A 20475-nucleotide genomic window follows, 5' to 3' on the forward strand; every position below is an offset into this window, starting at 1 on the left:
GCCATGTTCTGTTGAAAAGGTCTGTCAGTCTGGTGGTTCTTGGAAAACCTGCCCTAAAATGGAGTAGGACATGTTTTGTGTTTCTTTCCTGGTATTTTCTTGGAAAAACAGGGATAAGTTTAACTCCTGCTGCCCATCCAGGTTTACTCCAAGCTTCTCTGACTGCTGTCTTTGACCTGCAGGACAGCCGGCCAAACAAACGGCTGCCGGTCACAAACACCTTCAGCCTCTGGAAGCACAGAAACAGCAGTTCTGTTTTGTAGAAGCTGCAGCTGCATCTCAGGGAACGTGAACAGAAAGTTGCACAACATCAACTGACATCAGATGGGGGACGAGTCTCAGCCCGTCTGAGAGCAAACACATAAACACGGAGATTTCATCACTGAAACCGGTTAGCTGCCGGCTCAGAATAAAACCGCCACGGTCAGCGAGAGATATGAAGACTTTGGGGACTTGGGTTTTAAAAGAATGTAACTAAACTGGCTAAATACATTTATGATTTTATACCATTACTGTAGTTACATGCCACCAGGTTTCATCGTAGCAATAAAGTAAATAATAAACACCCGTATGTCCTGAAATATTGAAAACACAGACAGTAAATATGGAGGTTTGAAATAAAAACGAACAAGTCATCAGCATAAAGTGGAACTTTTTGTCCCGGTTTCTCTGAATATCGGTTATATATCGATATATATATATATATATATATATATATATATATATATATATATCGGTTTCATTGTGTTGGTGGGATACAGGCGAGGGTTTGACAACCAGAAGGTTTATAATAGGGAAGCTGCACAGCACCTCTTAAAGACAGAAAGGCTTTAGTTTTTGATCACTAGTTTAAACGGAGGCAACAGGGAAGAGATAAATGTGTAAAACGGCTTGAAGAAAATTCATCTTGTGTGCAGCAGCATAAACTGGAAATATTTGAAAACTTCATTCTTTGAGTTAAATTTTGTGGGGAAAAAATTAAAAATTCCACATTAAATTATAATTTTTTTAATTATTGGTGGCACTGGTTTCAGAAGTTCTTATCGTTTGAATTAAAAATAAAAGCAACATTTAGGCATTTTTCAGAATGTTTTAAATTCATAATAATATATAGATTTCTGTTTCTTTACTATGAATATGACATTTATGTGCAGTCCCATTTCTCTTAGCCACTCTGCAAAATGGGAAAAACAAGAAAACATTCACACTAACCCAGGGTGCAACCGAGCTTCCACAGTGACTCTTAGTAATTTTGGCTAAAATCATAAATAATATATATTTAACAACTAATGTTGTTAAATATAGATAGAATTTAAGGGACTTGAACTTCCAAGTCCTTCCAAGCGCTCCACTGCTCATCAACAGCTCAGCTGTGGAGGCGGTCAGCAGCACCAAATTCCTCAGGGTGCACATGACGGACAACCTCAGCTGGTCTGTGAACACCACGTCACTGTGGAGTGGAGATGGTTGTGGACTTCAGGAAGAACTCAGCCCCAGCTACCCCCATCACCCTCTGTGACTCCCCCATGGACACTGTGGAGTCTTTCTGCTTCCTGGGAACTATCATCTACCACATCAACTCCCTCACCAAGAAAGCCCAGCAGAGGATGGACTTCCTGAAGAAGGCAGCTGAAGAACTTCAACCTGCCAGGGACAATGATGGTGCAGTTCTACTCCTCCATCATTGAGTCCATCCTCACCTCCTCCATCACCATCTGGTACGCTGGTGCCACCGCTAAGGACCAGGGCAGACTGCAGCGTGTCATCAGGTCTGCAGAGAAGCTGATTGGCTGCAATCTTCCATCTCTCCAGGACCTGTACGCCTCCAGGACTCTGAGGCGTGCAGGAAGATTGTGGCTGATCCCTTCACCCCAGTCACAGACTATTTCAGACACTTCCCTCTGGCAGGAGGCTGTACTCCATCAGGACCAGAACCAGAACAGGCTGCGCTCCATCAGGACCAGAACCTCACGCCACAAGAACAGTTTTTCCATCTGCTACCGGCCTTATGAACAAGGCCAAGAGCCGCCCGTGAATCTGGACACTGTCTCTCTCCCCCGTTCAGGACTTACAAGCTTCTGCGTTAGATTAATGCCCAGTTTACTGAGTGTATATAGCTTCTGTATATAGAACCTTTTTACTTTACTGTATTCTTATTTTTTGTCTGCAACAACACCAACTCAAATTCCTTGTAAGTGCAAACCTACTTGGCGATTAAACTTGATTCTGATAAAGCCTTTTCTGTCCTACCATCACAAACGTGTGCGGTTTGCTGATCTGCTTGGACTTTAACTGGAACCTCAGCTTTGGGTCCATGAAAACAAGACTGAGCCCTTCAGCAACAAACACTCCATCGGGTCTGCTGTTAACCTAACCATGGATGGTGTGATAAGATAAGATAGTCTTTATTGATCTCACTTTGGAGAAATTCACTTGTCCCATCGGCTCAATAGTCAATAGTCAGAAGAAGGTGCCAAAAGTAGGAAAAGGTGCATCAGTTATATACAGCATCTTACATCCACTGTTAGATATGGTGGAGGTCCAGTGGTGCTGTGGGCCCGATTCTCTTCCACAGGCCCCAGGGAGCCTTGAAGTGCCTGATGTCAAAGTATCTGAAACATCAGGAGATCTGAAAGAAAAATCTGGATAGAAATGGCTAAAAACTGGGTCGTCACTCCGTCTTTTATTTAAATCCCATGTTAAACACATTTCCAGAGTTTCCTTTCTTTCACCACCAAAATATCGCCAACATTAGCTGAAAAAAAAGTAGAATGGGAGGCAGATCCTTTAGCTATCAGGCTCCTCTCCTGTGAAACCAACTCCCAGTTTTGGTCCGTGAGGCAAACACCCCGTCTACTTTTAAGACTAATCTTAAAACTTTCCTTTGTGACAAAGCTTCTAGTCAGAGTGGCTCATATTACCCTGAGCTACCTCTATAGTTATGCTGCTATAGGCTTAGGCTGCTGGAGGACATCAGGGTCTATTTCTCTCACCCTGCTGAGTTCTCCTACTGCTCTCCAATCTGCATTGTTTGTTGTTATTTCAGCTTTCTGTGTCTCTGCTCTGTCTTCTCTACCATAGAAAGTACTCCTGGGTCAATGTGAGCTTCTGTGCTTTCTGTGTCTCTGCTCTGTCTTCTCTAACATAGAAAGTACTCCTGGGTCAATGTGAGCTTCTGAGCTTTCTGTGTCTCTGCTCTGTCTTCTCTAAGCCCCAGTGGGTGGAGGCAGATGAGCGTTCACACTGAGCCTGGTTCTGGTTCTGCTGGAGGTTCTCCTCCCTGTTAAAGGGGATTTTTCCTCTCCACTGTCGCTTCATGCATGCTCAGTATGAGGGATTGCTGCAAAGCCATCAACAATGCAGACGACTGTCCACTGTGGCTCTACGCTCTTTCAGGAGGAGTGAATGCTGCTTGGAGAGACTTGATGCAACCTGCTGGGTTTCCTTAGAGAGGAAACTTTCTCACCAACCTGGAGGATCTGATGGAAGCTGACTTTGGAAAGAGCCGTAAGATGACGTGTTTCATGAATTGATGCTATGTTAAGAAAATTGAATTGAATTGATAATTACCCCCCAAAAAAATAACGTGGCTGCCTCAAAAAGAAATTCTCTTTGTGCTTCAGTTTAGACACCTTTTACACACCTTTACTACAGTAAAAATGCAATTTTTTAAAAATCTGAACTGAAATTTTTTTTTTTCAACACCAGAAACAAGTTGTTTCCCTCATAAAAATGCCCTCCAGCTTTTTAAACATCATCATCACCCAGACGAGTGGAGACTTTAAAAACGCTGCAAAGAATAAAGAAGGTGAATAAAACCTTGATAGGACAGGCGTCTCGCAGGTTTAGAGGAACGTTTGTCAGTTTAAATTTTGCATTTATAAAAAGTTGCCCAAATGAGCTTAAAGATGTAAACGAGCGACTTTAGAACCAGTGTAAAAAAAAGAGGCACAGGGGGCTGCTTCATCTTAAAAGTTACTTTAGTATCGGTTTTATTAGACAGCAAAACATTTTAGGACATTTTAACCCGAGTTAAAAACTGAGGCTCAACATGTTAAAAACTAAGTTCTACACAGATCGTTTCGTCTTTTGATGGATTTAGATTTAATAAACTAAAAGGTCTTTCACTTTAAACTTACACCCCCCCACACACACACATATATACACACACACACAGTGCAGTAAAACAATTAAACCCTGCGACCTAAACACTGTTTCATAAATATATTCAACAGCAGATGAACTGAGCCAAGACGAACCCGTCCATAACGAACCAGCAGATTAAGACTGAAACAGGCCGGGACGAGTCATAAATAAGATCCAGTTTCTCCTCATTTCAATAGTTTCACAAACTAAAACGGGGGAAATATCAGTAAAAGTTAACTACAAAACGGAGATTTAAAGGAGAAGTAGACAAAAACAATAAAAAACAGAAGTGACGTCAGTCCCGTGGTGATGACATCACGCAGGTTTGGTGGTGCTGTTGTAGACGAGCGTGTCCTGCTCCGACAGCGCCATGTTGGGGAGGGCAGCTGCAGCCGGGGAGCGCTTCCTGCGCCGCCGCAGGTAGCAGTACCCCACGATGGCCAGCAGGGCCAAGATGGCCACCGCCAGAATCACGGCCACAGCGACGGAGCCTGGGGACGAGACAGCGAGGTCACTTCCTGTCAGCACGAACACGTTTACATGAGCACAACAGAGGAACACCCAGAGGTCTGCTGGACTTTGGTCAGCAGCTCTCTGGGTCTTCTGCAGGAACTTCTGCAGAACCTGCTAACCCTGATGACGACATGTTCTGCCTTCATGCAGAAATCTGATTAAATCGGACGAGGAAGAGCAGCAGAGGAGTCCAGGTTAGACAGATCTGAGGGGAACCGTCCATCATCTGGTCATTAAGGGTCAGGATTGAAGGGGATCATCTGGGAACCATCTCACCTGTATTTAGGTCTGGACTTTGACTAGGCCATTCTGCTATGATCTAAACCAGAGATTCCCAAAGTGTGGTGCACGCACCCCTGTGAGATGAAAAATGTAATGGTGGTCTGAACACTTACTGTTTCTTTAAGTAGGTTGTTTTGGGGATATACCGGAGGAAATGTGTGGCTTATGGGGGGTGGTGGGTGGGGGTGTGTGAAAATAAAGTGTTAGCAGCAAAACCTCCGTCTGGTGCTTGGGTGTCATAACAGAACGTTACAGCATTCACTCTAAAATGGATTTATTTAGACAAAATCTTCTACACTACATTTTAAGATGAAATATATGAATTGAGCTGTATATGCAAATGGCTTGTGGCCTCTGCTTCATTCATTCTGGCAAATCTGCTCAATTGGCTGAAATCAGGGAAACTGTCTGGCAGGTCAGACATCTGAGGTCAAAGTTAGAGATGAAGGAGGAGAGAAACCGAGAGAGAGAGGAACTGGAGGCAACAGAGGAGAGAAATGCAACGGATCCAGGAGAAGAAATCGAGCGAGAATCAGAAAATGTTTCTCTCTCTCTCCTGACTTTACGTCAGCAGAGGAAACATTTAATTGGGCCCAAAATGTTTTAATTAAGATTTAAAAGATTAAATCAAGGGACTTGGTCTCTCTCTATCGATCGTGCAGCGCCTACAAACAGCGCTGCTCATGGTGCCCATGACACTGGGGTGCGCGGCTAAAAAAAGTTTGGGAACCGCTGATCTAATCCATCCCATAATATCTCTGGCTGCAGGTTCAGGCTGGTTCTCCTGCTGGGAGGAGAACCTCCACCTCAGTCTCAGGTTCTCCTGCAGCCACCAGCAGGTTCTCCAGCAGGATGATTTATCTCCATCCATCCTCCATCAGCTCTGACCTGCTTCCCACAGCATGATGCTGCCTCCACCGTGCTTCACAGTAAAAACTCAGTCTTTCCTCCACACAGGGTTTTGTAGGAAGGGAAACAGATAAATTTTGGTCTCATCTGAACAGAGCAGCTTCAGGACGATATTAACTAGTTAGGTGACTTATTGGTGGAAATAAGATTTATTTTTGGGGGTATCATAGTTAGTAATTGTTTTCCCAAATCAAGCAGCTCTGATCTGCACCGTTCATCGGTCAGAAGCCGCGTGAAGGAAGTAAAATACTGATCATCGTACCTGATGTATTTTCTTCTTTGCCGTCGTTTGCTTCGAAACGTTCAAAGACTCCCTTGAAAAATACGCTGTCCTCTGCAGAAACAAAGAAATAAAGAGTCAAAACAAAGCTCAGCGTCTTATTCTCAGGTTTACTCTAGTTCTATCAATCTCCTCCAAGTGTTTTTATAAAACAACAAAGTAACAGGGTTCTTATTTTATCTGTAGCTAAAATAACGTTCTGATTCTGTTGGTTCCTTCTGCATTGTTTACATTTAAATTGTTTTACTTTTAAATCACTGCTGCACCTTATACTGTAATTTTAAATCTACTGTAAATTACAAGCTGTATTGTTGCACAAATGCCCTCTGCACAATCAATTCTGCACATACAAATGGTTTTAAAAATACTCACCTGTACACTGTGACTTCTCCTGCATTGTCTACATTTAAATTGTTTACTTTTAAATCACTGCTGCACCTTAGACTGTAATTAAATTTTTATTGCACTTTACAAGCTGTATGCAACGAAATTTCGTTCTGTAGGCACTCTGTGCATACAAAATGACAAATAAAGTTGTCTAAGTTTAAGTAGACAGACACATTCAGTAACGTTGCCTAAATTCCTTCCTACATGCATCTCCTTCTTCTTCCTAATGGCACCATGACGGTGGAGCGACCTGTCGGTGTGGAAGCTCTCTGCAGGAACGGCTCGTCCAGCATTAATTCACTTTTCTCTGGGGTTCATGATTTTCCTCTGGAGTCCAGAGTCTACAAACCGACCCAAACATGCGTTTACCTTTTACTCCTGCGCACGCCGCGCTGCAGTCCTCCTCCTTCTCAAAGTTGTTGTCATTTCCGTCGCAGCCACCAAAGATGAAGCTCACACACTTGGTCTCTAAAGGGTCGTAGTACCAGCGGGGGAAGCTGGCCCGACAGGGACCGACGCGAGGAGGGTCCACGCATCGTGCTGCGGAGAACCAAGGGGAGCCGGGTTAGGACGACCCAACCTAACCTGACCATCTGAGACCATCTGAGGTAAAACTCACCTTTCTCGTCAATGTTGACGCTCATCAGGCGGCTGAAGGTCTGGCTCACTGCAGAGGAGGAAGAGGAGGAAGAGGAGGAAGATCAGATGTGAGGAATATTGTCTGACCCTAATTCTCTTCCATCTGTCTACATGCTCCATTTAGGAACATTTCTAAGGATCGACATGGTAGATGTTAAAGGTTCATAGAAAAGCTACACGTTTGAGGCCTTGATGAAGGACTCTGGGCAGGAAACTTTAACATCTAATCCTAGTAGTCGTTACTCAGGATCAACCCCACCTTTTATCTCCTGACCAGCAGAGAGAGGCACCAGCCCCAACGACCCGGGGAGGATTACATGGTTATAAAACATGGAGGCTGGTGAGATTCTCAGTCATCAGGTCATGATCAATAAAAAAAGGTTAAAAAAATAAAACTGAACTTCTATTCTGAAGCTGAAGACGTTTCTCTTCCTTCCAGGAAACTTTCTCAGTTCTAAATGTCTGCAGCAGTGAGGAGGTCCAGCTTTATAGACCTGCTGGCCTCCTTAGAGCTTAGATTCACCTGGAACTGATCGCCCCAACAATGGAGAGTCGTTAGGCTCCTCGTTAGGCTCCTCGTTAGGCTCCTCGTTAGGCTCCTCGTTAGGCTCCTCGTTAGGCTCCTCGTTAGCCTGACTCACAGGTTAAATGTTGTTCTCACATCATGGAGGTGAGAACTGAGGAATCAAACCTGCAGCTGTGTTGTGAGTTCCTGAAAGTTGAAACCTGAGTCCTCCTCCTCTGGTTAAAGTTGTTTTTCTGGCTTTACATAAATGTCTTCCTCTCTCAAACCATCTGTCTTCTCTGTCCATCATGTGGACATGTTGGTCCTCAGAGTGTCCTTTGTCCCTGAGGTGCAGGTGGACAGCAGAGTCTTGTCCTGAGGAGGTAGCTCTCCTGTGTTCAGCCATGCCTCTGTGGAGAGCTTGTTTGGTTTCTCCATCATGAAGATCAGAACGTTCCTCACTGACTGATCCACAGACACCACTCCGCTCTTCTTAGGCTGGAGGTTCTGTCCTCAGAATGGACCAGAGGTTATATCTGGATCTCTCAGCAGGTGTTAACAGGCTCCACAGAGGGACAGTTTTTAAAACTGCAACTTTACAGCAAGAAGGTCCCGGGTTTAAATCCAGAACTTGGGTCTTTCTGCACGGACTTGCTCCAAGTTCTCCATCAGCATCTTCTCCCAGTCCCAGAGAAGGTTCTCTCTGGGTACTCCAGTTTCTTTCCACACTTCTAAGCCCAATTTATGGTGGCCAGTTAAGCTAACATGCATGTTTTTGAAGTGCAGGAATGGCTGAGTACGTCAGTGTCCTGTGATAGAAATGCAGCCTCTCTGTCCAACACCTCACCTCCAGGACTCCTGTACTAAGCACCAGACAAGAGATCCTTCTCCCTTCCTCCATCTCAAGCTAATCCAGGGGATCTGCTGTGTGTCGGAGCTAGATGTCAGACTTCATCTCTTCCTCCCATTCAGGGACCGATGTCTCTTCTCAGTAAACTTTAAGAAAACTAATTTCTTGAAAGGTGTTCCGGGGGGATTCTTACTGGATGCCCAAACTTAACTTATAATTAAAATGTTTCTCTTCACTGCAGGAGATCATCCCAGTAATTTCTGCTCCAGGCGACTGATCTTCAACTCAAACCTCCAGTAGATTTTCTCTGGGTCCCGAAAGGAGCTTTGGGACACAGAATCTGAATGGACCACGATCAGGACCTCCATTGTGGATGAATCTTTGAGGAGTCGTGGTGTAGGAAGAGACTTTTAGGGCTCGGTTGTCCTCTGGGACTCCTGAAGCACCCGACAGGGAGAGAGACCTGTTTCCCCAGAACTGATCCTGGACAAGCGCAAGACGATGGATGGATGGACTAACTTACACCATAACAATTTAAATACAACCTCTAAATTGTTTCTAGAAGAAAAAAAAGAGACTTTTTTGACTGAAGGATTTGTTGCCAGTGTTAGAAGTTGAGTTTTCCCCTGAAACTTCAGCTTCGTCCTGATGGAGCCGAGGTGAATCTTTGCACATTTTTTACTTAATGCCTTCAACTCTGGTCCTAAAGGTCTGCTGTCCTGGGACTTTTAGACGTGTCCCTGGTCCAAAACACCTGAATCAAATGACTTAGCTCCTCAGTCTGCAGTCAAGTTCTCCAGAGTCCAGCTGACCATCTGATTATTTCACTCAGGTGTGTTGAAGCAGAGACATTTAAAAGCTGCAGGACACTGGACCTGGAGATGAAGACCAAGTCCATCGTCATATGTGAGCATAACAATAACAACTAATGCAACATCTGCTGAAAACACCACACTAAGGGAACATGTGCTCTGTAGTCTAAATCACATGGAACCTGACACCGAGCCCTGAGGAGCTCCACAGTTCAAACATTCAAAGAAATCATTTTCTATATTTGGGGAGAATTTTCTGTCAGTGAGAGACGAGTTGGATGAATCAGGACAACGTCTCAGAATACCAGGATGTCTAAGCTTATTTACCAGGATGTTGGGTTCAACAGCTACAGCTGCACCTAAATCAGCTGATACCAGCAACAAAGGCCGGTTCTGATCCATTTCACATCTAAAGTTGTTCTTTATCCGTGCAGACATTCCTCTATTAAACCTAACTGGTAATTTTCTGGAACACAATATGCTTCTTAAGGCTGTGCATAAAAATCGATGCAAAGATTAATGTCGATGTTTTTAAAATCAATTTAATATCGATATTCTGGCTTTCGATGTCGATATACCTCCCACCCACTAGGGGGCGCTGTTACAGCCGTTACTGTTCACAGTGAGGAAGTGAAAGTGAGACGAGTTTGCAGAACGGCTGACAGGATTTTAGAAACTCCTTCGTCCCTAAAATCAGACGTTTGACACATTTTTGGTTTCTGTGAAACGTTAAAAGCATTGAACCAAATGCTCTTTGTTTTCCTGTTAATATATCAGTGTTCAATAAATAGAAGATAAATATAATATTTGGCTGGTTGTGTTAATTGAATGACTTTGAGCATTAATTAGAAAGTGATAAATATGGATATTGGAGTCAAATCAAATCAAACTGAGCTGTATAGAGAATCATATCGGCTCATCCTAAATGACACCCAGTCCTGATGCTGCTCCAAAACAGACAAGCAAGAAGTCATGATTATTATTAATATTATTAAGCAGGTGAGCATCCAGGCTGCTTCTCTTTATATGGGTCTTAGCAACAGCCGTCTTGAATGCATTCTTTTCACATTTTCTTAGCATAGAAAGACTTTTCTTAGCTGGTACTTTGTGTTTAAAACCAGAAATAAGAGAATATCTGTAAAATGTGAGGTGAAGCAGCCTTTCTGATAAGCGTTGCAGCACCGTGGCAGAGTTCATTAAAATAAGGGAGGGTTGCATTACGATTGTTGCAGACTTTCTCATCCGAGCGGTCGGTGCAGTGCGCCACGCTGTCACACTCCAGACTTCGGTCCAAACAGCAGCCGTTGCTGCAGGTCAGCTGATCGGGGCGGCACGCTGAGCCGCACTCCTCTGCAATCACAAACACACGTTAAAACCAAACTTATGGCCGGAGAGCAGCGGTCAGACAGGTGTGCTGCAGGCTTACCTTTGGTAGGCAGAGTCAGGCTCCGTTCTGAGGACGCTGACACACAGAAACACACAGATCACGTCACCAGGAGCCGGTTTGTGGTGCAGAAATGAAACGTTCATGTGTGCGTGTTACCTGCCACTCCTCTGCAGGCGGACATGCACTCAGATTCTGACAGGAAGTTGTTCTTGTTGGGTTTACAGCCTCCGTAGGTAAACTGCTCACAGCTGCCCTTCTGCGCGTCGTAGTGCCATCGAGCAAACGCTGCGCGGCATGGGCCCACCTTGGCTGGAGCCAGGCAGTATGCTGAGGAGGGGGGGGGGGACAGTGGTGTGATGTCATTTCCTGCCAGCGGCTCGTAGCGTGACCGAGATTAACAGCAGGCCTGGTGTAAACATGAAGCCACAGCGGGGCGTGGCCCAGCAATAAGACAAGGAGTGTCACCGTGTCGACATCTTGCTAACCGCGCAGAAACGTCTCTTTACTGCCAGACCCGTCATTTCACAGAACCGGGACGGATCAGAACCGGGCTCAGTCCCCCCTGAACACAGTAAAAACCGTCTGATAAGACTTTACTGAGCTAAGATGACGTTCAGGCGGAGCGATCAAAGACGTGGCAGAGCCGGTTTCTGCCCAGCGGGGGCTGTGTGAAACTCTGAGGGAGTAAATAACCAGTCCAGCCAGTATGAGGAGAGGCGTGGATCAGCTGCGTGAAAACAGAGATTCAGTTCACTAAACAAATGCACCGATCCTGCCTTCCTGCAAAGGTAGGAAGTAGCTGTTAAAGGATTACAAATGTGACCGTTAAATGATCAATCAGATCAATAATCTCCTGCATGGGATTAAAGATCAACAGGCTGGGAGAGGATCCACTGAACCAGGCGTGTCCAAACTTAGTCCTGAGGAAACCCTGCATGATTTAGATGTTCCCCTGATCAGAAGACAACCTGAGGAGGTCCTTAAAACATTTAAAACCAGTTATTAGAGGAAGAACATCTAAAATCTGTAGGGCACCTGCCTTCTGGGCCTGGTGCAGAACCAGGGGCGGTTCTAGACGGGGACCAATGGGGGCCAGGGCCCCTGTAGAGACGGTCCTAGTCCCTGTTATGGTCCCTGGACTAAAGTCAATATTAAATACCTTTCTTATCGTGTTATGCGCCTGCAGAGAAACCATACCATACAATTTCTTGTTTTTCTTTTACAGTTTTACTTTAATGATTTAAAAATTAGGCTACTTCACTTTTAGCTCCAGGTATTCAGCTATTGAGACAGGATCAGAGTTTTTATCTGCTAGATCAACGGCCTGCAACTTCCACTTCCAGAGCCACAACTGGTTCTTTGGCTCACTTTATATATTGAAAAGATGAAATATTGCCCTGTTTTTTTGTTTCCTTGTTCTGTGCAGCCATGAAAATCCACTGGCTCCATCCTGGGCCCTGCTAAAATTGGTCTAGAACCTCCACTGGTTGGCCTTTTAGAGATCTAGTCACTTCCCATTGGTCTTCTGAGGAATCTAGTGCCTGACGGTTCCAGGCGAGGTAACAAAGTTAAAAACTAAAACAACTGGATTTCTGTTCTGAAGCTGAAGACGTTTCTCCTCCATCCAGGAAGCTTTCTCAGTTCTAAATGTCTGCAGTGGTGAGGAGTTCCAGCTTTATGGACCTGCAGGTTAGAACTTAGATTCACCTGGAACCGGTCGGCCCAACAACGGAGAATCCTGACACCTTGGAGCCGAACACGTTCCCACCAGGACAGGAGGGAAGAACGAGGAACAGAAACACGTCAGAGACGCTCTCCAAACCTGTGGATACTCTAACTGGCTTTTAGTCAAACCAGCGAGGAAACCCAAAAGATGCAGCAGAACAGAACGTGGAGAAGAACAAGAGCAGAAACATCGTCATTCCAGATGTTGCTGCAGTCTCTGAGAAACTCAGGAGGATTTTCTCTAAACACCAGATCTCAGAACATTTCACACCCACAGGACCGTCAGACAGAGGCTGGTCCATCCTGAGGACAGAACCTCCAGCCTAAGAAGAGCAGAGTGGTGTCTGTGGATCAGTCAGTGAGGAACGTTCTGATCTTCATGGTGGAGAAACCAAACAATGTCTCCACAGACGCATGGCTCAACACAGGAGAGCTACCTCCTCAGGACAAGACTCTGCTGTCCTCCTGCACCTCAGGGACAAAGGACACTCTGAGGACCAACATGTCCACATGATGGACAGAGAAGACAGATGGTTTGAGAGAGGAAGACATTTATGTAAAGCCAGAAAAAACAACTTTAACCAGAGGAGGAGGACTCAGGTTTCAACTTTCAGGAACTCACAACACAGCTGCAGGTTTGATTCCTGCCAAGTTTCCCCTCAGTTCATTCCTCCATGATGTGAGAACAACATTTAACCTGTGAGCCAGGCTAACGAGGAGCCTAACGAGGAGCCTAACGAGGAGCCTAACGAGGAGCCTAACGAGGAGCCTAACGAGGAGCCTAACGAGGAGCCTAACGAGGAGCCTAACGAGGAGCCTAACGAGGAGCCTAACGAGGAGCCTAACGAGGAGCCTAACGAGGAGCCTAACGAGGAGCCTAACGAGGAGCCTAACGAGGAGCCTAACGAGGAGCCTAACGAGGAGCCTAACGACTCTCCATTGTTGGGGCGACCAGTTCCAGGTGAATCTAAGCTCCAAGGAGGCTATAAAGGTCCATAAAGCTGGAACTCCTCACTGCTGCAGACATTTAGAACTGAGAAAACTTCCTGGATGGAAGAGAAACGTCTTCAGCTTCAGAATAAAAGTCCACCTTTGTTTGGATTGATCATGACCTGGATGACAAAAAGGTGACACTTCTTGCCCTAAACCATCAAGCAGTAGATCCCTCAGAAAACCAATGGGAAGTGACTTCATCTCTAAAAGGCCAACCAACATCTAGAAGATCCCTAAAATGGTCAGAAAGGATAAATCCTCCTTAAACTGATGGGCTGGTGTCCTGCAGCGTTTAGCCTGAATCAAAGGTCTAAACTGTCTCTCTACAGAGATCAGCTGATATTTAAGTCAGTCGTGTTGAAGCAGGTGAGCTCGAGACCGCTGCTTCACCCATCAATGATCAAATGTTGCTAAAACCAAGAAATGACCAATGAAATATCAGCAAGTTATGAAGTAATCTGCCAGTAAATCTGTGAATGTATCCGTTTAAGGATTAAAAGAATATCCTGATCAACTAAACAGTCCAAGAATCTATCGGGTTATCAACAAACTGACCGATCGTGTTTATGAGGAAAAATAAGGTGTTATGTCAGTTAAATAGCCAGTCACCCTCAGCCAGGCCTACATTTCCCATGAGCACTCACAGGTGGACAGATCGGGGCTGAGGACCAGGACTCTGACGTCGTCATGGGTGGATTTGCCTTTGGAGTCTGTGACCGTCAGCCTGAAGTCGTACGAGCCTGGCTGCAGGTTGGAGAGTCTGAGCTGGTCCGGTAGATCCGTCTTCTGCAGGACGCCAGAGAAAAACGTCAAGATTTAAAGATTTAACAAGCTGGAGTCTCTGACGGCTGTAAGGGAGTCACCTGTCCAGGATTCACCTGGACTCACACCTGTTCAGAGACAAGGTGTTCTGTTCTGGTGGGTAAACCTGAGCTGTTAGGAGTTGGAACTCTAGTTTGCACTGCAAAAACCGACCTAAAAATAAGTAAAATGTTCTTAAAATGTGGGTTTTTCTCCTTTATTTGAGCAGGTAGATGATATTATCTGCCAATGGAACAAGTATTTTGACCCCTAAAATAAGATAATTAGATATAATGCACTTGAAATAAGATGATGGAGATGAGTTGTTCCTATTTTAAGTGCAAAAATCTTATTCCATTGGCAGATAGTCTTATTTACCAGCTCAAATCAAGGACAGATACACTAATTTTAAGAAAATTTTGCTTATTTTTAGTTGCGTTTTTGCAGTGTGGATCAATGTTCTAATCAGAACCCCCCGGTTGTTGTTACCTCCATGGTCATGCCGTTGTCTTCGCTCTGCAGGCTCCATTTGTAGTCAGAGATCTTTGCGTCATGCAGGGCAAAACTCTCGGAGCCGTTGAGCATCACAACCTCTCCGGGCTGGACGACGACATCACGACCTGCGTTGGCGATGGGCAGCGACAGCTTACCTGGAAAAAATAAACAGAGACACAACCTGAGAACATGTTCTCAATCTTCAGTCTGCTGTTAGACTCGTTTTCTGCTCTTTTATCTGAATATTTTCACACATAAGAAGTCAGAACTGGGTTCATTTATAGTAAGCATCTCTCCTTGCTCCTTCACTGTATTCAACCTAGGGCTGGGCGATAAATCGATTTAATCAATTAATTTGAATTTACAATTCTTTAAGATTTCATTTTTGGAAAATCTGGATTTTATTTCGCCAATACACTCATTGGGTTTCCATGAAAAGAACAGCATGTGATGCTGAATATATGTTTAGGCAAAATTATTGTCAAAATATTGTTAAGTGGAAACTTTTTTTTACCATAATGCGAGGTACTTCATTTACTTATTTACTTTTTTTTAACTTAGTTTGAAGTTCACAAGTGCAGTGAAGCTTGTTCTTAGCTCAATGTGTAATACCACTAGCAGCAAATGTTTTGTTATATTTGCATTGTTTATAATGGCACGGCTGCCATCTTGTTTTACAAGCATGTTTCACAGCTTGTTTTTAGTTGCACTTTGAATTCAGGTCAACTCCCTGACGAAATGCTTGACATAAAAAGCAAGGTTTTAATAATAATTTCTTTAATTTCTTTTTATGAAACAAAAAGGAGAAAAAAAAAAATCGATTAATCGGATTTGGTATGATAAAATTGGAGATTTGTTTTTTAATCCATATTGCCCAGCCCTAATTCACCCCAGACGAGTTCTGTACTGTAGGAAAAATGATCCCAACACGTTTAAAACACATAAAATTAGGAGAAATACTTTAGTAATCAAACTGATGTACCCAATAAAATGCCCGTTTACTGGTTTAATGAGATGAAAAACCCCTAAAAGAGGCAAATAAACAGCTGTTCCTGCACCGCTGTCTCACTTCAGCAGCCATGTTGGATTTTGAGGTCGGGACAGGTGAGAAACCTCCGACTTCCGAGACGGGGTTTTAAATTCATGTCATGATCTAGTTTATCATTATTTAATGTTACTAGTCAGGATTAATGAATGGCTCTGAGAACAAACTACATGCAGTATGAGAGCAAAGGCAAAACTAATATTTAGACCCTATGCTATGAACAGCATGTGATAAAGACAATTTATTCCCCTTTCTTTGTCTGAATCTATTGGAGAAACATCCCAAAGATAACGCCCTCATCGCCAAGTCAACAGTATCTGAAAATCACGTCTTTAAGAACCAGCAAAGCCATGATACCTTCAGCCAGTCGTCTATTTTAGAACCAGTTCTCAGCTGAGAAACATGTTCTTAAGAGCGTCTCTCATTATTGACCGTTTTATATACACCTAAATCCTCTTGGGGGAACTCAGAAAAATAAAAAGATGTCATCCATTAGTTGCCAAACAAGTTTTCCTCTGGTTGTTTACATCAGGAGCCAATGAGAGAGGTCAGAAAACAGCTGATAATTGTGTTGCTGTTGAAATCTGATCCTTATTAACGAGCTATTTCACCATCTTTTATTAATCTGAGCTGTTTTTTTTAATCATCTGCTGTAACAGTATAAAATACAGCAGTAGGATATCAGGGAAAGATTTATCAGGCTAAAGGCTGGGAACTTTGTTCTGAATGCGCCCTGGGAAGGTGCTCAGTCCCTCCGACAGGGGGCGACAAACTGCATATCAACAGGTATGAAAAGCGCATAAAATGGTGAAATATGGACTAAATTATTCTAAACTAGTTACTGACTGACTTTAGTGAACAACAAGCAGTTAAAATGTGCGTTTTGGTTGAAATATCTCCTGTTTGAGTTTAAATAAACGCTTTAATATGTTTTTAGAGAATTGCTGATTGAAATCGGTTCAAATGATTAAAACAAAGTGACTGGAGCAGAATGTGAAGGAATGAGGTTTATTCCCACGCATTTCTGCCGCTTTGTTTAGGTGCGTGGACTGGCGCGTCGCCCTCACCTGGCGCCTTCAGGTATCTCTGGAAGACGCTCCTCTTCAGGTAGCTCTGGTATCCAGCCTGCTTCAGAAACCTGCACACAAAGTGGTTTTTGTGGACACAGTCAAACAGGACGCACGTGCGCGTGTCCTCCGTGGCACCCGCGTCGCGCGGCCCCAGCAGCGCGACGTTGCAGCGTGGGTCGTTGCAGCAGCGCGTCTCGCATTCCTCGTCTATGGACACGTTGTGCGTGGCCAGCAGAGCCGCGCCATCCTTCACCGCGTCCTTGGTGTCCAGCACAAAGTCGTTGCTGCCGGGGCGGAAGTCGTCGCCGCACTCCTCCGCTGCGCCGCACAGCCCGACCACCAGCAGCAGCAGCAGCAGGGAGGAGGAACAGAACCGGAACATTTACGGTCCGCTTGAACCTGAGTGGGGGAGGAAAAAGTTCTGGTGCGTCCCGACGCTCCACGTCCACCTCAGTCCGAGAGGAAAATATCCAAAGTTTGAGCCGCTCCGCAGTCCGCGCTCCTCAGGTGTGTCTCACCTGCCGTCTGATAGGAAGACAAAACACACAGCAGGCCATCCAGGTGACGCACCTCTGACGTCACTAAGGTGTGGCCCAGAGAGTGGAGGTTTGGTTTCAGTCAGAGGAATCTTTGTTTTTGCGTTACACTAACTCCTGCTGCCTGCAATAATGTTCATTAGAAACAATGTTCACATGTGTGATAGCACTCCTGTTTTGTTTATATTAAGTTTATTTTTATTCTTATATTTATCTTGGCATTTTATTTATTATGTAGGCTACCTAGTTTCGCCTTATAAAGATCATGCCTAAATGGCAGGACGTTTTAACATAAAATCGGCTTCTTCTGATCCGTAAATACATTTAAGATATCAAAAAACAAGTTTTGACTCATAAAAACTACATTTTGACTTTCCTGAATGGTACTTTAAGATATCTGCATTTGTATTCTGACTTGTAAGAAGAACAATTGAAGATATCTTGAATAACAAGGTTATTTGAGATATCTTTGATTGGAATTATGACATCAGATCAAAAACCGAGATATCTCAGATAATAATTCAATTGTTGATATCTGAAATATACCCTTTTAGATAGTAAGTAATGTATTGAAGATGTCTTAAATTGGAGCCCCCGTACAAACTAATGGTACATCTGACGTCATTTAGACTAAACAGAATGTAATTAGAGATATCAGAAATTAGTATTTTCCCTAGTAAACATCTAAACACATATTTCTTAATTAACTATTATGTCTAGTCAAAAATCTATTTAAGATATCTGGAATGAGTGAGGCGAAGCTGATTTTATGATAAACGGCTTGCCATACGGGTATACTCCATGTGTTAACTCTGTTGCACCCAGGGGCGATGTTAGCCTTTTGGCTGCCCTACGTCCAAATGCTTTGAGGTGCCCCCTGGAAACAAACAATAATATAAGTATTTGTCAGTGCCTTTCTCCTAAATTCCAAAATAACCTTAATTTTAATGTTTTAAAGCAGAAGTAATAAGAGCCGGAATTTAAATGACAGAAAGACACCAATTTGCATCAACAGTGGTACAAATACTTCTACGCAAGATAACTGTGTTTTACTTGTCATAGAGTTAAATTAACAGATTATAAAAGGAATTAAAACGAGGAAACAAAGTACAACAACTAAAATCCAACAATGGGAAGTTTATTACAGAACTGGGACTTATCCTATAAAGTGATGTTAGAATAAGACTTATTTTTTTTTTTGCTGTTTTCACATGTTTTACTTACTTGATGAAAACTTTTTATTTGTTTTGTTTTTTGTCTACATCTGTAAAAATAAAATTAAAAAAATTATCCAAATTTTGTTCTGTTTTACTTCATGTCAGCCACTACTGTGGAGTGCCCACAGCTGCACTGAGCGCGCTCAGTAGGAGAGGTGGACAGGAGGCAGGACAAAGTGCAGCATCCTCCCCGACTTTTTAAGAACGGGTAGAAAATTAAATAATGTTTAATATACAGCGCAGAAAGTGTGGAAACGTGCATTATTCACCCTTTTTTTAGTGCGTTAAACAGAATGAGCTAATACGCATTTACGTACTTTTACAGTCGCATTTACAAAAAGTTATCCAACATTCCTGTTGCCAAGGCATTTTCCATTAATCAACTCAGGACTTTTTGCTGCTCTCTGGGCGGAGCATCGGCTCTGGCTGCATGTTCTTCTAATTGTTTGTATGTAAAAATTGGTCAATAAACCAAACTCTGATTCTGATGCAGAAATGTGTCCAACATTAGAAAACAGGTGAGAGCAAGTTTTCTAATGAGAGTTTCATCTCAAATGAATTTCTAAAAACTGAAATAGGTTTAATCTTGTTTTAAAATAGAAAATGTTTATCTTTGGTGCCTGAAAACTGTTGAGTAGATTTTTAAAATCTGGTTTGATTTTTCTTCAGTGTTCAAAATGATAATAACACCTGTTAAAATAAAATAAAAAATGTCAGATTGTTGACACATGATGTTTCATGATTGGATTGTTTTAGACAAAAAACTAATTTCACCCAAATTTATAAAGACTGAAATGCTCATTTTTCTGTCCTCCTGTGCATTTATATTTGTTTTTGATGAAAAATGCGAGGGCTAACGCCTTTAAGGTGACCAACACCTTCTACGGGTGGAGAATGTGGGGGTGGCAGTATCTATAGGCCTGGGCCAGTAATATAAGATAAGATAAGAATAAAAAATTCCTTTATTGTCCCGCAATAGGCAAATTTGGGTGTGACGGTGGCAAACACACAGTTACACACAATTATTAGCAATGAAAATAAGAAGAGAAGAAGAAAAAAGAGAGCACAAACCAGTCTGATCTAAAGTTAGCTCTGAAGAAACACCAAGAGTAGAAGAAAAAAGTAAATTCCAGAGTAAATATTGCATAGTGGAAAATAAACTCCAGCCTATTTACAAAACACACAATAATAGATTATGCATATTATGCAGTCTCAACCTTATGGACTTCCTGCTGCCTGGACCCACCCTTAGTTCATCACAGGGTGCTGGTCTGGTTTCCCTGAACATACTATTACCATCAGTGGGGACGTCCAAAGGATGTTCACCAGGTTTGCCTTCTACCGGAGGATGGACCCTTTATGAGGTTTGTGTGGTGGGATCAGGTCAGGGACCGACAACCAGACATCTATGAATGGCAGGTTCTTCACTTTGGCACCACTTGTAGCCCCTGCTGTGCCACACATGCCCTGCAGCGTCATGTCATTGATCACAACCAAGACGGAGAGGATGTGCAGTTTTCTGTAGAGCGGAGCTTCTAATTGTTTACAAAGTCTACCATCTGCAGATGAAGCAAGAACCTTGATTGACAAGTTAAGAGTTCTCTGGAGGATTCAACTTTCGTTAATGGACAAGTAATACCGCAGCAGTGATCAGCCACCTACCAAAGGAAGCTTGTTCTCCTACTACAAAGCTCTAACTAGCCCCTTTGAAGCACATTTAGACTTAGCTGGAACATTTACAAAGACCTCATAGGCTACAAACTCTCAACTATGGGCCATTGACCATGAGGAATATTCACAGAGAGTTGTTGCATCACAGTATGATCCCCTGGGTTCCACCCTGCCTTACACCACCCGTGCCAAAGTGTTAGTCCGCCACCTTT

The 20475-nt window shown here is 43.5% G+C and overlaps 1 protein-coding gene across 1 annotated transcript; it reads right to left on the bottom strand.

The window, feature by feature from the left end:
• Nucleotides 1-3962: 3962 nt before the first annotated feature.
• LOC105934376 (kunitz-type protease inhibitor 1) lies at nucleotides 3963-17396 on the bottom strand. Its single transcript, XM_036130459.1, has 10 exons — nucleotides 16837-17396; nucleotides 14719-14879; nucleotides 14073-14214; nucleotides 10867-11037; nucleotides 10750-10785; nucleotides 10545-10673; nucleotides 7137-7184; nucleotides 6887-7057; nucleotides 6113-6184; nucleotides 3963-4637 (listed from the first exon to the last, which is right to left on the bottom strand). The coding sequence occupies exons 1-10, from the start codon at nucleotides 17219-17221 to the stop codon at nucleotides 4462-4464; spliced, it is 1491 nt and encodes a 496-aa protein (XP_035986352.1). The 5' UTR covers nucleotides 17222-17396; the 3' UTR covers nucleotides 3963-4461.
• Between the last annotated feature and the right edge of the window lie 3079 nt (nucleotides 17397-20475).

The sequence above is a fragment of the Fundulus heteroclitus genome, unplaced genomic scaffold, assembly GCF_011125445.2.
Source record: "Fundulus heteroclitus isolate FHET01 unplaced genomic scaffold, MU-UCD_Fhet_4.1 scaffold_36, whole genome shotgun sequence".
In the NCBI taxonomy this organism is placed as follows: Eukaryota; Metazoa; Chordata; class Actinopteri; order Cyprinodontiformes; family Fundulidae; genus Fundulus; species Fundulus heteroclitus.